Raw genomic sequence first — 21679 nt, 5'->3', positions numbered from 1 at the left:
AAAAACTTTGAAGATTTTGTTTCAAAAAAAGTACTTCAACTCAATGCAAACAAAGGCTTACAACCCCCGGGGAGAAAAACAAATGACAGCACGTTTGCTGTGAAGAAGTAGAAAGATGGTAAGCAGTTTCTAAAGCCATAGAAACACAGAGATTGGTGTGACTGTGAAAGGCCCTCAGTGGTTATCAAGGAAAAAATTACTTCCATGGGGAAAATTAAAAAAAAAAAAAAAAGAGTACTTACACAATGAAACACTGCAAGAGAAGTCAAGGTCTCAAGCACAGGCTCAGGTGATACAAAAATTTAGGGTCTCTGTATTGAAAAGAATGTTTTTCCTCCGGGAATGAAAAAGAACAAAGAATGCAGAGTCTTTTCAGGTGTTGCCAAGAGGAAAGGAAATCAAATTGTAGGTTAGTGGGAAGAGATTTTGAAACACTAGGGTTTCAAATGTGATCAACAAAACTGGACTGGGAGTGAACTGATTTGAAGAGCGCAAACGACCAGGAAACACACAGACCCTATTTTTCATTTCAAGTCTTTCAGCCAGCTTTGTTCACACCAGTAACTACTGGCTCACATGAAAGCATTTGAAACCATGAAATAACTCTGCTATTTAAATGCCAATGTGGTTGACAGTTCTTCAGGAAGTAGCATGTCATCATCAACAGCACCAAAAAATGGTGTTACTTTTAATCTCCTGCTTTTAACCTCCTAGCTCTCTTGAGTACATGAAGGATGCGCACCTTTCAGTGTAGCATGAGGTCAGGGATCTCTTCCCTGAACAATCTAATTAAGAGCTCTAGAGTCTTTGCATTCTGACACACTTCCCTACTCCTTTTCCTCCAATTCACTCTCTTCTGCTTGTGAGAGAACTTAAAATCAGATAATTAAGTGCTGTTAGGTGTTCATGAAGCACTCAAAATTCTACATAAAGCACTGAATCTCTGTCTTTTAAGCTATTTAAATTTGGTCCACAATACTTTATTAATTTAATTTATGTAGAGTTTAACACAGCATCACCAACAAAGACATATAGGCCACATTCTCCCATAAATTTGGGAGAAGGTATACCGAATCACTTGAACTAAAATAGTGTAAAACCAAAAGATAGTGCAAAATTAAATCCTCCAGCTTCAAAGATCTGCAGGAAGCAAGAGGGGATGACTGCAATTATTATATACAGTCAAGATCCCGTTTCCATACAGAAGTCCATAGCAAATTAAAAAACACAGGAAGAGATGTACAGAAAACACAAGTAAAATGACTATGCTTTCACTAGAATTTTTCTCATAAAACATCTGTCAGACTTAAAAGAAATGCAGCTGACCCACAGTAGCGGCTACTGGAACAGACAGCTTAAAACACCTAATTAGGTCACTCTATGCAAGAACTATCATCATTTCATACCAGTGTAAAGCGTTGGGGAAACATCCCCCTTAAGTAAAGGGAAGTATTTTGGGATATAAAAAAATACTGCAACTATCAGCTAATATGGAACAGACAAAGAAAAGTGCCAAACACTGTAAAGCCATGACACTACCGATAATGCCTAAAATTTATGACTGCTTCCTTCCCTGGCAGACAGGAGTACAATTAGAATTCTCAGAACAGCAGCACCTTTGTGCTCGCATGCCATGTTATGTTTATATTGCTACAGATAGACTAGAAGATAAAAAAAATAAACACTTTAACCCAAGATAATAACTAACTTTTTTTTAATGTGGGTTTGGACGTGGTTTTGCACACAGCTTATTCTCCACTGAGGTCACTTAGGTAATTATCATTGCATGCACGGGAATTAACCATGTAAGGTAGCTTACTATATACATAGAAACCTCTATTTGAAAAATCACACGAAACAAGAACAAACAAGCTATTGTGAGTCACTTAATAATTTCCTTTGCTGTCCAAATACAGCTTGACATTTAAACAGCTTAAATTATTCCTTTATTTCAACTTTGAAAAATTTCAATGTGCTTGGCTTGATGAACTGTTGAATGAAAAGCATCAGGAAGTATGCATGCCCTTTCTTTCATCCTTTACTTACACTCAATGATATGGATCACTTGGAACTGACAGTGGTTAGAAGAAGCACAGGGAAATAAAAGCATAGGTTTTACTCAACCCCTTCACAAAGAAGGCACAATTACAATATTCTGAGCACGCAATCTGGACTCAGATAACCACAGATGGTTTTGCGACAGAATACCCTGCAGGCATCTTTTCCCTATAAATTGTGGGAAAGGTGATGCATAGGAAGCTCTGACAACTTCCCAAAGAGCAGTAGCATATCAACAACTGAATCCTGAAGATTTCTCCTACTGCATGCTGTCATTTTGGCCTAGACATCTCTCTCCCCTTTCTCTTTCATTTTGTACTATTTGCACATCTTGTCCTTCCTGGTTCCATTGATCACTGGTCTTATCACACAGCTAAGTAAAATGGCCAGCTTCTTCCCCAGTTACAGTGATGATCCATAAGGACCTGTGTCAACCTTTTAGTACCATGCCTTTGAAGTCAGAGGAAATAGCTAAGCAGCTCTACCAATTTCACATGGCTTCAAGAACATGGTACACAGCATCGCACTTACCTCTAAATCAAACCACTATGCAAAGCATCAGAGAATATAGTGTGTGGTAGGTGCTCAAAGCAACCAGGCCTCATGTAAGTTTCTTGATGCTTTCATCTAGGAGTTCATTGAGCAAAGAGCTATCACTGAAAACTCAGTAACCAGTACAAGGTATCTACAGAGCACTGAGGCTTATATGACAGAGAAGGGTCACTGAATGCTTAAGTTTTAAAGTTTATAGGTCTTCATTAAAAAAAAAGAGAAAGTAAACTTACAGCAAAACTTGTAAAATATTATTACATGCCAGCATAATTTTCTACTTTTATGCCTAAGGAGGATCGCAAGAGGAAAGCTGTAGAAAAAAGTCTACGTAAAATAAGAAACAAAACATGTAGCATGAAACAAAATGTTTCCTATTTAATTAATTATACAGTTTGTACTGGACTGGCAATTTGTGCAATTCGTTGAAGTTACTTCAGATATCAAACCTACTGGACAACTGCCCCAAGAACTCCAAAATACAAAACCAACAGTCTGGGAATACACCTTTCCTTTCAGTACTCCTTTTTCTAACAAAGCTTTGCCTTTAATTCCTCCCTTGGATGTTTTGTCCATCTGCCTAAATGAATCCACTCTATTGTTGGCACTAGGCAAACAGCGAGCAGTGTTTCATTCTCTGCTATTAACAAACACTATATCATTACCAACTTAAAAATACATATATTTTTAAGAAAAATAAAAAGCAAATGGGAAATTTCAATTGCTAGGCATTGCCTCACAACTAATAGAGCTACAATTCTACTGTCATTGCACAACTGGCAATTATACCATAAACACAAAAATTTTTAATTAAGCTTTTTATTCTCCACAATTCCATGAAAACTTGATAATATAAACCTTACAATTTGCCTTAGCTTCCAAAGACCGGTATTTGACTAGAAATTAAAAAAATCACAAAAGGCTTATGAATAAACTCTAGATCTGGATTTTAACATGCTCTTGTTCTGTCAAGACATAATGGTAAAATCAATGCCAAACGAAAACACAACAATATGATAGCAGCATCAAATATTTAAATCAATAGAACCAATAAAAGAACTTCAGTTTGGCAAATGAGGAAATTCTGTCTAATGAGCTTTTATTTTCCTTCCCTAAACACTGTTAAAACTAAAATTAGAAGATCATAGCACAGAGGATGCAAACAAACCTACCCACATGAAGCCAGAACTAGAGTTTTAAGTTTGGTTTAAGAAAAATAGCACAGCAACTTTATATTGATAGTAATTTGACAGTGTTAACTAGCTGATAAAAAGGATCTAACAAAATACAGGAGATGAGATACTAAGAAGTTTCCTTACCTAGCCATTCCTAAGCTGGAAAAGTTGGAAGGAACTATCAAAACATCAAGCCTGGAAAAGGGGTGGGTACCCAGTGTGGTGTAAGCAGCTGAGAGGCACTGTGGAATTAAGTGAAGTAAATGTTTTTTGCAGTGTTCCATAAGGCACCAGGGAGCAAAGACTCTATAAGGAATGACTGCCTGCAACCTGGCAGCAGGATTTTGGAAACGGCAGGGATATTCCACATGACCACAGATTTCTTCATGCCATCTGACAATAACAAAAAAAAAAAAAAAAAAAGAAAAAATAGTTTAATGTGATACCAGAAATGTGCACGACTGAGTATGCTAAGACAAGGATATTCTCTCGACATCAGAATGACAGAGTTAGGTCACATAAAACCAACTCATTTGTATTCTCACACTGTTCATACCTGTGCAGCACTGTGAAAATACTCATTACTTCATGTCTGAGTAGCACTGATACAGTCACTCGTAACTAAAAAAGAGATTAGTCAAACCTTGTTTTTATAATAGATATGTGTCAAAAGAACAAGTGCTCAAAATGTACATAAAGAAAACTAAGTAACAATACAAAAATATTTATTTATTTGGAGAATTCCTATTCAAACTTGACTATGACAATAAAATTTTGTACATATTAACACAAACATATTAAGTGCAAATAGAGTGAAATTCCAAGGGGGCTTTTTTTCTGTTGTTATTACTAAAATTCCCCAGGAACTCTTCTTTTTTTCTTAAGTAAAACACAACAGTAGCTATCAATTCAGGCTTATCACTGTAGATATTTGAAAATATCACAATTGGATCAAGCTTACTTTACATTAAGATTAAAGGATATTCAGAGCTGTAGCTGGAAGGAAGGAGGGGTAAATCAAATCCTTCCTAAACACTGAGTCATATACCTTCACAGTAATTTATCTGCCCAAATAGACTCATATCTAAGCAGAAATCAGCTTCATGTTTCCACCTGCTAGCCTGTCTTCTGCACAGCTCAGAGCCTCTCCTTGGTTGTGGAGATTTCAGCTTAAGGAAGCTGGTTCTACTATGCCTGGACAGGCAAAGGACTTTTTGTTATTGCACCTGGCATGGCACAAAGCCTTTATATTTCGAATATCATGCTTCAGGTGAGTGCTGACACACAAAACAAAATGATAACACGTAGAAAAGGACTACATTTTGCTGAAGTGGCAACACTTTAACACCTTACATAACTCCTTCTGTGAAAGAGAAAGATTATTGATTATATATGCAAAGAAATTACATCCATCATCATGCAATTTTTTTCCAAGGGTGGTTTAACCCAGTATATTTCTGCTCTAAAACAATGTTAATTATCAGAGTTGAGATTAGGCAAAAGCATGAAAGCTAGCAACCTATCTCTTATAAAAGTTGCCAAGTCCTTAATGACCACAAGGAGATAGGAAACTTACTTAATGCCCTAGCTCCATTTAACATTTTCTTTCATACAGTCTCCTTATGTCAAACTAACCGGCACCTGGACATAAATTATATTACATATTTCAACAACTTCTTTCAGAAATCCTTCCTTTTCCTGCTGCCCAAGAATTTATCTCTATTATCTTATCTGAGACACTACCTTAACATTTGCTTGTCTATGCATTTCACACTCTTTCTAGAAATGCCTGCTACTGTGCATAATGTTGGGTTTGGTTACCTAGTCTTAATGACTAAAATAAGTAACAAGTGTCTGTTGTGCTAACTCCCAAATAGAGATTAAGTGGGTATAACTCTAAAAGCAGATTTTTCAAGGCCATAGATTTTTATGTCCCAATTAACTGCAAAACAACCTTGTACACTTAGGCTCTCCTTTTTTGTCTATGCATAATAGACACCACATTTGCAGAGGATTTTTTGATTTTTTTTGGTCAGGTTTTTCTTCCGAAACACATTTGTCCTGTTTCTTCCACTGTCACTAACTCAACTGCTGCATATACATCACACCACCTGTGCCAATTAACTCATCCAATGACCATCACACAGATTGACTCATAACAATGACCATCACTGATTAAAACCTGCACTAATTTTTAGAATGGGTGCTAGATAACCTCATCTAAGCTCCCGTTCCCATGAAAGATTGGACCAGATGATCTTTCAAGGACCCTTCCAACCTGGGCTGTTCTGTGATTCTATGACTCCGCGACTTTGAAAAGCTGAGAGTAATACGTGAGGAAATCAAGTGCCTCATCTGAGACTTCTGCTAACTATGGTGAATACAAGTGGAAACAAGTGGTATTTCTCCACAGCCTTAATTTTTAGCTTCAAATCTCATTTGCAGGCCTGTATAGTATTGTTCTGTTCATCCATCACTCTGTAATAATTTACACTCAATGAGCAGTTTTGACAAGATTGGAAGGAGGAATAGATGTATCCAAAATAATTACATTTGTACAGGTTTGGTAAAAGACAGCTAAGGAGCCACTGCATGTACGAGGCAACAGGGTATTTTTTTATTGAAAAGAATCATTGGTCCAACTTTACTTTATGGGACCACTGCAACAGGTCTTTCATGTACCCAGTCAGTACACATCACTCCAAGCAAACCACTGCACAGGCCAGCTCTAACTCTGGGATGGGACTGGACAGGAAGAAAAAAGCGAGTGGGTAGGCAATATGATAGTAGGGGGCATTAGGTACCGAGAATGGACCGAGTCTAGTAACACAGAATATCTTACAGCCAGTCATTGTAAGGAACAAGGGAGGACCTGATGCTGCTTCAGCAGGGCATTAAGGAGATACAGTGTGTAGCATGCCAGTCCAGAGGACACTGGGATTTATTAACCCTATTGCTCACTAAGCAGCTTGTTTTCGCATAAAAAGAACCACACCCTTACCCATGAAATAATGCCTTTGGAATTATTTTCCTGTCAAGATTTTTCTGTTCAGATTAAACAAGTTCTATTTTGATTCCTGTACTAATATGACTCACTTTCACATTCCAGAGTAAATGCAAATGCTACCCATATATCCCATTTTTCAACAGTATTCTAAACACGAACCTGAAGCTGGCTTGTGAAGATGGCAAGGAAAAATCAGTGTTTGTCTGGATAGCAGCTGTGAAGGACTGCTTTTTAACTTCCTGCCAGCACCCCACAGCAATAGTGAAGGTGGATGCTGGCATTGGCATAGTCACATAGTAGTACCAGCTCAATATACCTGTAAATAAAAAGAACATTTGTACAGACTCATCAGTCACAGCACACATTCAGTACTTGGCATTTTTATGTACTTGAGATTTTGGGCCAAACCTCCCACCTTACATCCTGGTATTTTTGTTGAGGAAAGAAAAATAATTTCACTGAGACATGTAAGACCAGTCATATGTAACCACCATGGATTCAGTACTTTTTACTTATACCTGCAACTTTCCCCTATCTGCTGAGGTCTTTATCTATAAATAAATCATCTATAAATGGGATGTTATTAATGCAACTTAACATGATTGTACTGTTACTGACCAAGAATGACACTGGACGTGAAATCTAATAGCACCTCTAGATCCACAGACACAAAAAGATTAAAATTTAACTCCTTCAACCACCTTATGGTTTTGTCTTAACTGCATTACCTCACACAGAACAGAATCATTTCTTTGTGTTCTGGACAACACCAAACTGAGAGGCAAGTTCTAACAAACAACACTAGTGCTTGTGAATTGGACCTGGCAATCTGAGATACACGATGTGCCAACCAGGCAGTGAGAAATCAAAGCTTAGAATCAGATGGGATATTGCCTAAATCAATGATTTGGTCATGATAATCCAGAAGCTGCTAAAACAAGGTTAGAGAGTCTATTAGGAGGTAAAAAGATGGTAAATCCAATCATTATGGGAACACAGTGCTGGAAGACATGGAGTATGGTATTGGATGAATGTATCTATGATCACGTTTGGATAAACTGGAGGATGTTTTAGAACAGCATACTTTTCATTAATCTAAATGTTGCTTAGGTTTTCCATTTGCCCCTTTAAAAAGGTTATAACTTAAGGGTCACATTCAAGTACTCATTTATGGTCACAAATAGTTACTACACCATACTAGTAGGTTAATTACTCTTAGAAAGAGCCTAGCTTGAGTTACAACCTGCTGAATCATCTGCAAATAACTGTAGCTGTGGCAATTATGGAAACATACAAACTTCAGTTATTTTCAGAGAACATTAATACCTGTTCTTTTGCAATAATATTCTGACCAGGGCTATGGAACGCTATCAAAAGGAAAAAAAAAACATCCAGTGGAGGCCACAAGGTGTAGAGGAAAGGAAATAAACAACTGCAGCAAAGCACCTCTGGGTTTCCTACCTTAATGACCACAGAAGGTCAAGTTGCCCAAAGGAAGGACAAGCAAAAAATCTTTTTGCTTAGCCTCAACAAATTTTCCAGCTACTATTCAGTATGGCAAAACACTACAGTTTGTGAAGTGTTGTAAAAGGCAGGTAAAGCCTCTACCTCTTACATGCACTAGCAACCATTTACACTCCCTCACTCCATTCCACTTTTGGCAACATTCACCACTACCATTGAAACCCTTTTGTCTGTATTGTCAGGTGATCATATATTACTCCTGTAATTTTCCTAACCTCCTGTCAGTATGTGAGCAGAAGGAACTTATTTGCTCCAAACACATTAGGAACAAAGAGGATAACTGTTTTGCCAAATTTTCCCTCTCTACCCCTCCCCCATTTTTTTAATTAACTTCCCAAAGTTACAAATGAGCCAAGGCAAGCAAATGCCACCTTGAAAGAAAGAGGTCACCCAGGACAGCAACAATTTATTATTTTGAAACACAAAACTCCTGATATAGAAAGCTTCATTGATATAAAATGTGCTAGAGGCCCAAGCCTGCACACACTGAAGTTAAGAGTGGCTTTACCATTGACTTAAATGTGCAGAAGAGAAGGCCCAGAGGTAGTCTACAATACTTCACTTTGTGTTGTATCTGTTATATACAAAGCATTACAAAAATGCTCCATGCAGTTATGTTAATTGTAAAACCTTAAGAGTTAAATAATAACAGAGGAAGAGTGAAAATTTGAGGAATCATAATGGAAAAACAGTAATGTGTTTTCAACTGAGTTCTGAAACAAGTGTGAAAGTCAAAAGGCAGCCACAGAAAACTGTTCCAGACAGCAGGAGGTGTAAAGGAGAAAGCTCTCACAACAGTAAGGAGATTGTCTAAAAGGAAAGGGTGTTGGCCTGTGCTATGCAAACAGAAGGAGCTGGAGGTTACAGTGAGAAACAAGTTTAGCAAGACAGGCTAGAGCAAGCAACACCAAGCAACACCTGTTTTAAAAAACAAGGGTAATTTGAACACAATGTCAAAATGAATGGGGAATCAGTTTAGCAGTCCAGAGAAAAGAGCATGTACTACATTCAGAAATTTCCATGAATTAGCAATAAACATATGCTATTCAGAGTTGGAGCAAACCTTGCAAAAGGGTGAAGGTACCAAAGACCATTTTCTTGGTATATGTTTTCAGACTTATCTAAATTAGGATTTCCCAAAGAAAAGAGAAGCAACTAACAAACAGATCCTTGTCTTTTTTCCAAGCCCCTTATATTTTGCAGGCATTATAGAGACCATGCGAACTCTGGATACTCTCAGAACAAGATCCAAGATTTATACTGTCTTTACACACCTAACTGGGACTCAGTCCATTTCCTGCAGGGCTTTTAGATGCCTTCTGCATTCATGCTCTAGAACTGTGTAAAATAACTACGCAATTATCCTACAGTTGTTTTGTCTTGAACAACTGAAATCACATGCACTGGCATGACAAGTGAGTTCTCTCTACAGTGCATTCACTGATCGGTGACTGAAATGGTCTTTATGTTGGCAACACCTCTCTACAGCAAGCACCATGATGCATAGTTTCAAACAGAGTCTAACCCTCATTTATCTTCTGTCTTCTCCTCTCACTACCGGTAAGACTGTCTTCCAGCCTGCCCTTTTCTCCCATAACTTCACTTCCATTCTTTAACTTTCTTCAGGTCAATGGACTTTGTTTTGTTTTCCTTCATCTGTAACCTCAGATCTATCCCAAGGCACAGACTGGGATCACAAGCTCCACCCTACTCCTCTTCTCTCCCCTTCCCCTGGCTGCCCTCTGCTTTCCGGTGGCCGCCTTGGAGACAGCACCACCTGTAGGATAGAGAAAACAGTGCAGCTGAAACGGGGAGATGGCTTGCTTTACCAGAACTAGGATTTTGTACCACAAAACCATTTTCAGACTAAGCGAGGACACCTTGGGAAGAGTAAGAGATTAGACTGGGGTTAGTCCATGGGAAAAATAGAGGAGGAGCACCCCAGTTGTTTTATTTGTAATGCTTATACCCTCTCCTTACAACCAGACTTAATTTAAAAGCAACTTGATTCCTACACATAATTATTTTAGGCAATTATAATACTTTCTAAATATTTTCTCTACAGGTAATTTTGAAAATAATTTTCAAAAAGATTTTTTTTTTCCAGTTCTGCAAAGCAAATCTATCATGTCATAACTGCACAAACCACGCAACAACAATCACCTATTCTGTGAGGTATAACTGGAAAACATCCCATGCAAAATTTAGGACTACTTTTAACAAGGGTAGAAAATTATAATCTATTTATAATTGTGCAAAAGAACAACTTAAAGGCTGTTTATGTCTTCTACTTGAAATAATAATGATGAATGATGTAATTACTTCCTAGAATTCTTAATGCATTTAGTTTTCTTTGAAACCATTAAAATTGTTTGAGTCCTGTGGAGTCCATTATAACTGAAGAAACACCTGAGAGTCAGTATGTGTTAATGCCAGATGAAAGAAAATGAAGAGTATTTTTACTTATTAGTATAGTTTCCCTCAATTAGTTTGCACTAACACAAATATAAACACCACAAAACACAGAAAATGTCCATGATTTCCTAGAAACCACAAAACTCAGCTACCTCTAGGGAAAAAGAAATAGCCCTGCACAGCATTTGATATACAAAGTAAAAGCTAGTGCTAATACATAAACCTGCAGCTAAATAAGTAGCTATGCCAAAACTATTATTTGGCTGGAACATCAGGATTAAGAACCCTCCAGCTTTCTGAAACTCTTTGTTAACATGCAAAGATCTTTGATCTCATCTGAAAGCCAGAATTTCCCACAGAGCACCCTCACATTCATGCCAGAGCATTCGTTGAACACTGGCTCAGAGGGATGAGTAGCATGTGTAGTTCCTGATATATGTTGGAGATTAATCAACACAAGCACTGAACTATTCTGTTTGGCCTTGTGAAAAGTGAGAGGTGCACAAACAAAAGCAACTGTTGTTGCTACTAGCTACAGAACAGTAGCAGTGGCTTCTCTAGCACCATATTTCCTTTCGATAACAGAATACACCTTCTCGCTGGAATGAGAGATGGCAAAACAAGATCAAGGACTACATAATGGTACAGTTACTGCACAAAAAGCAAGCCAGTCGATTTCGCAGCAAATGGTTGAATATCTACTTCTTGAACATGAATCAAAACAAATGTAAAGGTGTTTGTGACTAAATATATTTGCACCTTCTATGTGTTACAGTAATATGCTAAAGTAAAACTGACAAGTGTTGAAAAATAAATCTAATGGTTAAATGGTTCACATTACACACACACACACATCATGCTCCCTGTAAAGCTTTCTCTCAAAGGGCACTGTCAATTGCATTTTTCTGATAAATTTTTCTTCTAAGTACTCCATAAAGAATGCATGGTATTTTTAAGCACTTTTAGGTCATAATTGAATAGTTACCATTTGTACTTAAGTAAGTGACGTATGAGTATTTTCAAACAAAATGTGGCCTCACTTTATTTCAAATGACAGGGTGAGCCATAGTTTTGTAGGAGACAGAATGCAAAAATGGCACATACAGGAGGAAGTACACTATTATCAAAACCTGCAAATACAAGTGGCAAATGAGGAATCTGTGCAGGTGAGTACACCTAGTCTCGCTATGCACTGGATCATAGCATCCATGCATCTAGAGATGTAGGTCTGTGAAGGAGAATGCAGATCTCTGTTTAAAAGCATGAAGGTACCATCCTTGCTTGCTATTCTCTTATTGTCTGCCTGCACACTTGTTATAAATATGACTTTTAAAGGAAAAAATATTCAGCTAAATTGTTACGCAGAATAAATTCATTCACAACTGCTTGACAAAATTCTTATTCTTTCTGAGAAATTGCATTTTTAAAAGATATTTTCGTGTTCTGCCAGTTATGTATGATTTTATAAATATGCAGCACAGCAATAACATACTGAATCTAAATAATTTGGCAAAGTTATTTTAACTGAAGCCACCCTTAAAGGCCTTTAGGTGTGTTTTCTAAATGTAAAGACAAAATTTTAAGCTGGATAGATTTCATATGCCCGGCGTAATTGCCTAACTACAAGATGTATGTGGGACAGTTTACTTAACACTACAGACCATTTTGAACTTTTTAATTTTTAAAAGTCCTACTAATTAAACTAATGAATTTGTATTCCTAAATTCATTAAGAATTTATTCAAGGCTTCAGATTAGTACTTGAGCCTTGGGTTTGTTTGTTTTTTAAAACATTCCTTACAATGTTGCTCCTTTTCCTTCTTTCCTCTGTATCTGTTTTGTAAATTTTTACAGTTCCAAACAGCTAACACTGATTTGTCATTTCCAACTGTATATAAGCACCAAGATAACGAGGGTCTCATCCATGATTGACTTTTTGAGAGCTACTGAGCACAATGCCTACTACCTTTAAAGAAACCCAGCAAACCTTGCATCATGACATCAAAATTAGTATAAATAATTGTGTGTGCTGCATAGATCCATAAGCAGAACCTTCCACACTCTTGGGAGTTCCATCTTGAGGTGAGGCTGAAGGAAAACTGTAAGGACAGAAGTGCAGTAGGTGCTCCTGCTGCTTCTCTTCAGTTCAGCAGAGTTCAGCACAAAACTTTGCCATTGTCACACAGCTCCTAAAAGAGCCAGCTTTAATGGCACGTTTGGTTCTTCCCAGTTCTCTTCACACTTTTCATTCAGCACTTAATTAGCACACTGAACCTAAAAGGAGTCATTTCCTCCCTACTGGCCCTTCCATTAAAGACTTCTTACAGTATTTCTTGCTTTCACAGAGTTCTTAGGAAAGCAAATATACTGGGTTAGCCTTTGGACAATTAAAAAAACCAAACCAAACAAACCCAAAACAAACAAAGCTTTCGGTGACACATGAATTACCATAACATTAACATTACCATTAACATAAACTGACCCAAGAATTTAAACAAAAGCCCCTTCTGTCCTCCACGGGGTGACAACGCTGAGTTTGGGTGACTAAGCCCCAGTGCTATCATCAACAATATGGTACCCTGAAATTCTCAATGCTCCGTCAACTGCATTTGAAAAACGGTTTTCCCCACAACTAGTTTTTTTCTTTATTCAAGAATGAATTTTTAATGAGGTTTTTAAACTAGAATGACAAAACAGTGTTAATGAGGAAATAATTATTTCACAATACAGCCTTTTCAACTAGCTAATTGGTCTAAGAAAGTATCAATTTTAACTGACCTATGCCAATTTATACTGTCTGAAATTTTTTCCAAGGTTTCTATTTCTAGAAATTCAGATAAGCATTCTTCTTCCTCTTAATATTTCAGATCACATAGCCATCACTGAGGGAACAACAGGCAACAACTCATTAGTGAGGTGTAAGTATGAATTAAACTGATTAAACAAAGATGGCAGAGCTGTTCCCCTAGTCTGAAGTTAAGAGCACTCTTGCTTTCTTGATGCCGAGACAGGAAAGTATTACTGTCCATGCAGGCTGAGCCGCTCATCATGGCAGTTTTCCATATTTCAATAGCAGAGACAAGGCTTGAAACAGGCTTCACATATGGCCAAAAATAACAAGACAATTCCATGCAAATGGATTAACTGGTGGTTCTCAAATCAAGGAGACTTTCATTCTTTTTTTTCCCTCAAAAATAAACTTGCCTCTTTAAAGGGGAACAGAAGATTTTTTTTTTTCCAGAAACACCTAATTCTAACCTTTTCCTATACACCACTTTTCATCAGAACTACTTATGCTAGAAAATACTGACCCTGTTTGACAGATTATCTCAAAACTAGCGGGAGCAAGACATACTTTGTATTATTATTTGTAGAACTGCCTTAAAAACTTCCTTCTCTGTGCAGACAGAGGTTTAGAGTATAAAGTATAACCAACACAGAACAAAAATGCTTGCTTGCTTACTGCTGCACAAGGTATGATCTACCAATGCCAAAAAAACCCCAAAGACCAGATTTTCAGGGCAGTGACCTGGTATTCTTAATCTATTCCATATATTTCAGGAACCAGATATGACACAATGACCACTTCTAATCATTGGCATGCTGACCTACACTTGGACTGGAGTTCTAAAACAGAAAGTTAATTATCTACCAAGACCTGAAGCTGTCAAGAGCCTGATAAGGTACTTTATCTACGAAATGTTCAACAGTGGAGTGATTAAAACAAAGCCAATTTGTGACAAGTGAAGTCTAGGTTTGAAAAAAAGTAAAAGGAATAAAAACACAGAAAAAAGTAAGTAAAAGTAACACAGTGAAATGTAGATGCCTTGAATTCTTACTAAGTTATCCTAAGGCCTTGAGCAGGTAACTTTTCCATAGAAAGACATGGAGATTACAGATAGACATGTAAGTGCTTCTAAGGTTAGGAACTTCATTCTTTCAAAAATCATGTTTTTACCAAGCTATATTTCTAATTAGAAAATTACTGAAAATAATTTTATAGAAAATATATTTCACCTTCTTGAAGCTGGACTGGTTCTGCTGAGTTTTCACCACTCATTAACACAACAAAGCCGGCAGCTGTTCGGACTGAGGCTTGCCATGTTGACAAGGCAACGGGTGGTTCTTGGCATGGGAAAAGGGCTCTGTTGTTTATTGGTGATCCCATAGTATAAACACATGGCCTAGATGGAAGGAAAAGAGATTGAAGTTGGAGTTACATTAAGAAAGACTGAATTAAGTTTTCTGTCAAAAATCAAACCTGTTGTTGTACTGAGGTGTTTTTTTTAACCTCAGCTAGGTTGGTTTCAAACCTGTGTAACATGAACCAAAGTACTAAGTAATTTAAGACGGAATGAAGAAAAGCAAGATTACCACAGTAATTTTTACATAAACTAGAAATGAGTAACCCCAGTCTTTCCCCTCTCCTGCTTCTGCACGAGCCTTCCAGCCTCATACAATAGCTCTCAGCTGACCCTATCAGGCCAAAGAAGGCTTCTGAATATCTTCTGAAGATGCCATTGCAGAGCTTTACCAACACCTGTGACACCTCCCTGTTGTCCTTACAGTAGTCCTTTCATTATCATTAATCCCATCTCTCCGTACAACCTGGAGGCTCATCTAAACTCAAAGCAGTAGATCTAGCCTTGAGCCTTCCTTAGTCCAAGCCTCAATAAATCTTGACATTTCTACATTTCTTCTTGCAGTAAGGCAATGCATGCTAGCTCACCTGCCTTTCAGAACTTCAAACACAGGGCATATAATGAGAAGAAAGCATGTTTTCCCTATCAGCCTCAGCCTCCTTCTCACTTTTCACACAGCAATCTTCCTTGTAGTATTGCTCTTTTTGCACTTTCTCTGACCCTCTCCTACGCAGCCTCTTCATCTACTGCGCCCTTCCAATTTCAGCTGCAATATTTCATGCCAGCCAATTTCTTATTAGCAGCTTAGCCACAGCTGGGAAGGTAACAAGGCCTTTCGTTAACTCCTTCTGGCTTGCTATTGCTAATGCACAGATGTCATAAATCTTGTTATACTTCTTTTGTTGCATTTTGCAGTTTTATCTTAATTCCTAGTACTTGCATAACTTAGCTTAAAAAAGCTAAGTTTTCAAATATAAATTGTATAAAACAAACAGAGTCAGTAGGTTTCTCCAACTGAAGAAAGAAAATCTTGAAAGCATCACTTCACTGCACTGAGTTTTTAAAAGCCTATGATATTTAAAGACAGTATTCTGGGACCACAACACATTATTTTGTGAATGCTTGGGGCTAAAAATATTCTGATCCGTATCCTTCATAACTTGAGTTCAAAAAAGTTGTTTTAAAAACACTTTGGAAAATAGGAGACAAGTTGTTAGGGCAAAACCTATTTTGCAATGGCTAAGATCTGACCATCTTGTTTACTCCCCTCCAAATAGCTACTGTTTTCAAATCATTCCTCCCCTAAAGCCAACTCTAAACTACACAGAGGGAAAAAACTTGGAGATACTGATGGCCATGGATGAAAAATATTTTGAAGCTATTTTTATCCTCTCGTCAAAAGTGCTATCTATGCTATTGGATCCAGAACTGTCCATGGCACAATCAAGTTACTGTGGCTTAACTAATACAGGCCAGCTGATATTTCAGTAAAACAGGGAGGGAAACTGCAGTTTTAAGTAGGCTTATTGTTAATGCACACAAACTGAAAAAAATAATCTGGCTCCCCCTGCCATGTATCAGAGTAGGACATAGGTACTCGATGAATCTCAATAGGTAACTGCAGTGGCGAGAAAGTCAACCAATTATCCTTTACCCAGTAAAACACAACGCACAGCTAACTGTAAAAGACCACTAATCTATGAAAGTCTTTAATTAGCTTTAATTTCTTTGGAATTAATCTCCTAAAACTGAATCTGTAACAAACTTTGATATACATAAAATAATTGGATTTTCTCCCAGAAAAAAAAAAACAGTGCATGGCAGTGAGTTCACAAGAAAAAGGAATAGCTTGCTTTTTCACCTCTGAGGAGGTTCTGCTTCCTCCTTATAATGATAGCCAAGAGATACTGGACATATGGTTTGGGTTTGTGTGGCAGGTTTTGGTAGTGGGGGAGAGGGCTGCAGGGACGGCTCCTGTGAGAAGCTGCTGGAAGCTTCCCTGGCTCCAAGTCAGACCCCCCGCTGGCCCAGGCCAAGCCCATCAGCGACGGTGGTAGCGCCTGTGGGAGAACAGGTTTCAGACAGGGAACCTGCAGTGAGTAGGGGGATCGGGATGTGAGAGGAAGGAACCCCTCTGCAGACACCGAGGTCAGTGCGGAAGGAGGGGAGGAGGAGCGGGGGAGGAGGGGATGCCCCTGCAGCCCGTGGTGAGATGGCAGGCTGTGCCCCCCAGCCCACGGGGGGGAGCGGGGAAGCGGAGGCCCCCCAGGATGGCCGTGACTCCACGGGAAAGCCCACGCTGGAGCCATCTGTGACTGAAGATCGGCCCGCAGAAAGGACCCACGCCAGGGAAGTTTGGGATGAACTTAAGCCCATGGAAAGGACCCACGCCAGAGAATTTTGCGAAGGACTGCAGCCTGTGGGAATGACTCACGTTGGAGAAGTTCATGGAGGACTGTCTCCTGTGGGAGGGACCCCACACTGGAGCAGGGGATGAGTGAGGAGTCCTCCTCCCCCTGAGGAGGAAGGAGCAGCAGAGACAAGGTGTGTCAAGCTGACCCCAACCCCAGCCCCTGTTCCCCAGCACAGCCGAGGGGAGGAGGGAGAGAAAACTGGGAGTGGAGCTGAGCCAGGAAGGAGGGAGGGGTGGGGGGAAGGTGTTCTAAGGTTTGGGTTTACTTCCTAATATCCTGTTTTGTTTTGATTTGACCTGTAGTAAATTAAATTGATTTTATGTTTTCCCCGAGTTGAGCCTGTCCTTTGCCCATGACCATAAGTGGTGAGTGATCCCTCCCAGTCCTTGTCTTGACCCATGAGGGTTTCTGTGCATTTTCTCCTCATCATCCCACCAGGGCCAAGGGGGAGGAGTGAGCGAGCAGCTTCATAGTGCTTTGTTACTGGCGGGGCTTAAACCACAACAACATACTTTTTGTCCTAAAACATATATGTGCTGGGAGGGGATGGGGAGGAAAAGATGGTTCCTCATTCATGAAAACTTTATCAAAATACACAGGATTATAAAAAGAGATCCTAGCAGAGTTTATAGGAATCAGAGGAAAGGAGGGGTTAATGACTGCTGATAGACGTTTTACCAATGATTTACCATGCATATGTGAAGGCTGTTTTGCTGGGTGCCATTGGTACAACCCAGTCTTAAGAATAATATAGGGGATTTTCATACCCTGAAGAAATTTTAGAGGGAAATGCCACAATGACTGAGAAAATGAGCTGGCAGAACAGCAGTAAGCAGATTGTTGCAATGCTGTGTCAAATACAATACAAACATAACACAGAACAGACACTACTGAGACCGTTAAAGTTATCTCGCTCTTGGAGAGCGCTTTCTACCTGCACACCATAAAGTGTTTTACAAATAATTTCAATACCATTTTGCAGATGGGGAAAATGAAACACAGTGAACAGATTGGCTAAGTGCTAGTGTTCAAGCTGTGCCTGCAGGCTTAGTTTCAAGCTTCCCAGTCCAATAGCTTTCACATTGGACTACGAAGGCTCTCATTATGAGAAATAATACATATTATGTAACTAACTTTTTTCCCTAAAACAATTTAATGCTGAAATACTTACACAGGCAAGTCATAAGTCTCTAAAATTAAGGCCCAAGTAGAATAACAGAAAAGTGGAGAAAGACTGGTCAAGTACATAATCTTTTCTTCAAAACTAAGCCTTCTTTCCACTCCTTAACTGTTTTAATACCTTTTTTATCCAGGTATACTTATTAACTTCATTATTTCAAAGCAAAATGTATTCAAAAACAGAAGACAGTTTTCCTATGGATATAAACTGTGATTAGCTGGACTTTCTCAGCTCTTTCCTGAAATCAAAGGTTGATCTTGTTTCTTGGCCAGCCAATTCACAAACACACAAATGCTGGTCTGACTCTTCATCCTCCATATCACTGGCTCTTTAACCTTCTGTGTTTTCACCTCCCTTTTAGATTTGAAAATTAAAACACTTAGACTTCTATTGTTTATATTGATAATGGTATTTTCATAATACTGTTTCATTCTCAGCCTCCTATGATCTAGTATGGTCCTCTCATAGGCACATTTTAGTGAAGTGACTTGTCTTTTGTATTGCTTCTTCCCAAAGGAGGACCGCCTGCCTTGCCCCTTGTACTCTGGTATGCAGTGCCTCTGTGTGTGCCCAGCACTTCCCTCCTCTGTCCTGTGCCATAGGTATCCACCTACTCCACCTACATCTGAGTATCATTTGTCCTGCCAGGCCATGAAACTTGCTATAACTCTGAAAAAAATAAAACTAAATAACTAAAACTATACCACTAAAACCCCCTCGTTTCTCATGTTCTTCATTTTTAGTTAGGACAACTAATTCAGAGGAGCTATTTTAATTTTTTTAGAAATATTTGTTTGTTGCCATCCATATTTCCAGAAATATCACATACTTTCCTACTCAAGGTCTGCCTACTTTTTTTTGTGTGTATTTTTATTTTACTCCTCCATTGCCTACTTTTTTGTGTGTGTATTTTTATTTTACTCCTCCATTCTATTCCTGATACAATTTGTTCTTCCTTAGGAATCACTGCATCAGACATGAGTAATCCAACAAACTTCAGACTGCTTCATTAATTACTCCATTATAAATATTCATCACTGGGAACAAAATTACACAAAATAACAGGAGAGAATTCCCCACAGCTGATAGTAGCCACTTAGGATTTAGTCTGTGACTTGGCTGGATGCTGGAGCATTTTATTCTCCCAAGCCTTGCCCATCAAGAAAAACAAGCTCTTTATTCCCTTCCAGCATCCAAGAGCAGAGACTGATGCTGACTCATGCCACTGAAAAATAAACATCTATTTTCATGACACATTTTCTAATTTGCACTTTGAAACTGTGAAAATCTGACTCATTTTTCTAATTTCTCCCCTGGAAAAAATTGCTTTGAAAATATCAAATATATTAGAAAAATTCAATGGATGCCTCAGACTCTTTAAAGGCTATAGATAGAGGGTTACAGTGGCACAAATCTGTATTACCAGTGAAACAAATACCTCTATCTTCCAAACTAACCTCAGCAGTATATTCCAAACAACTCCTGTAAGGCATTCCCTTCCCCCCTGCACTGCTTATTTTCAGTTAGATTAGCTCCCTAATATGCCTTATCACCCAGCTGTACACACACTATGTCATCATACCAGTGGTGGAGGGAACCAGCATCCAGGTTGAAAGAGGTCAAGTGTGTCTTTCAGCAAGTGTATTTTGGTAGGCTTCTTCCTCATTCCTTTTTAGCTCTCCCTCCTTCCCTCTTTTCATTAGTACAAAAAAGCCCCATGGTTGACTCTGTATTGTTAATACACTTTGGAGGCAGAAAATACAAACACAAAACATTGTGCTGAACTTCAAGGGTAATCAGAAAGACTTTGGACTAAGTAGGGAGAAACTGTGTGATCCAGCCTGGGAATCAGTGCAATTACCCTCTTTTTTTGCAGGCCTACTGCAAACATGTTCTAAGTATGGCCTAAAATGCCCAGGCATGAGACTATGATTAAAGAATGACTTGTAGCCAGTACCCAGACAATATCCACTACAAATTGGTAGCTCTCCATAGGCAAACGCAATTCTTCACTCTTAACTTTCAGCTAGGATAGAGTTAATTGTCTTCCTAGTAGCTGGTACAGTGCTATGTTTTGGGTTCAGTACGAGAAGAATGTTGATAACACACTGATGTTTTCAGTTGTTGCTAGGTAATGGTTAGACTAAGTCAATGATTTTTCAGCTTCTGATGCCCAGCCAGCGAGAAGGCTGGAGGGGCACAAGAAGTTGGGAGGGGACACAGACTGCCCAAAGGGGTATTCCATGCCATGGGATACCATGTCTGATATATAAACTGGGGAGAGCGGGGCTGGGGGGATCGCCGCTCGGGAACGAACTGGGCATTGGTTGGTGGGTGGTGAGCAATTGCATTGTGCATCACTTGTATATTCCAATCCTTTCCTTATTATTATTGTCATTTTATTATTGTTATCATTATCATTATTAGTTTCTTCCTTTCTGTCCTATTAAACTGTCTTTATCTCACCTCATGAGTTTTACTGGTTTTCCCAATTCTCTCCCCCAACCCACTGGGGGGGGGGGGGGAAGTGAGTGAGCAGCTGCGTGGTGCTCAGTTGCTGGCTGGGGTTAAACCATGACAGTACCTATCACTAAAGACACAAAGAACAATTCTGCAATCTTTAGATGGTCATTTGACCTCTGTAGGACATGAAAGATGATGGACTTAAACAATTCTAAATCAAAACTTGAAGACTTATGTTTGGGAAGCAATCCTTCCACATGCGAAATGGTGACACCTTGCTTCTCCAGCAGTCTCTAGATAAAATAACTTCATAATTCTTGTGAACTGTTCTGAACCTTAAGGAACTTACATATACTAAAATGTATTAAACTCCATTTGATTTTTCGTAAATATCATTGTTGTGACTGACTGGGGAAATAATGGTGCTCACAACTACACAAAACATTTTTTCAGTATATGGAAATATACGTATTTCCATACACAGAAAGCTCATAAACATGGACTTCTATGTGTAACTTCCTGAAAATTAGAGATCACTGCTCACAAATTCACTTCCAACTTCAAGCTTTAGCTAAATATTCAAGAAAGATGTTTAGCATGTTTCCACTACCCTGAATATTTATAAAAAATCTCAAGTTTAGAACATTTATGAAAATTTCAGTCTCTTTCAAAAGGGAATATAAACTCTGAACTAAATGTTAAAATAGTTAAAAATGAAAAATTTCAATGTTGCTATGCATATTTCTATATAGT

At 38.6% G+C, this 21679-nt stretch overlaps 1 protein-coding gene across 9 annotated transcripts in view; it reads right to left on the bottom strand.

Annotated features, from left to right (window-relative positions):
- AOPEP (aminopeptidase O (putative)) overlaps positions 1-21679 on the bottom strand; it is a 214864-nt gene that overhangs the window by 165535 nt on the left and 27650 nt on the right. For all 9 annotated transcript variants that reach the window (XM_069776426.1, XM_069776425.1, XM_069776428.1 and 6 more), the window contains 3 exons: positions 14745-14911; positions 6949-7105; positions 3927-4175 (listed from right to left, as the gene is read on the bottom strand). In XM_069776426.1, coding sequence (XP_069632527.1) covers positions 3927-4175; positions 6949-7105; positions 14745-14911 — 573 coding nt within the window. The remainder of the gene's footprint in view (positions 1-3926; positions 4176-6948; positions 7106-14744; positions 14912-21679) is intronic.

This window comes from Haliaeetus albicilla, chromosome Z (assembly GCF_947461875.1).
Source record: "Haliaeetus albicilla chromosome Z, bHalAlb1.1, whole genome shotgun sequence".
NCBI lineage: Eukaryota > Metazoa > Chordata > Aves > Accipitriformes > Accipitridae > Haliaeetus > Haliaeetus albicilla.
This window is presented reverse-complemented; position numbering and strand designations above follow the sequence as displayed.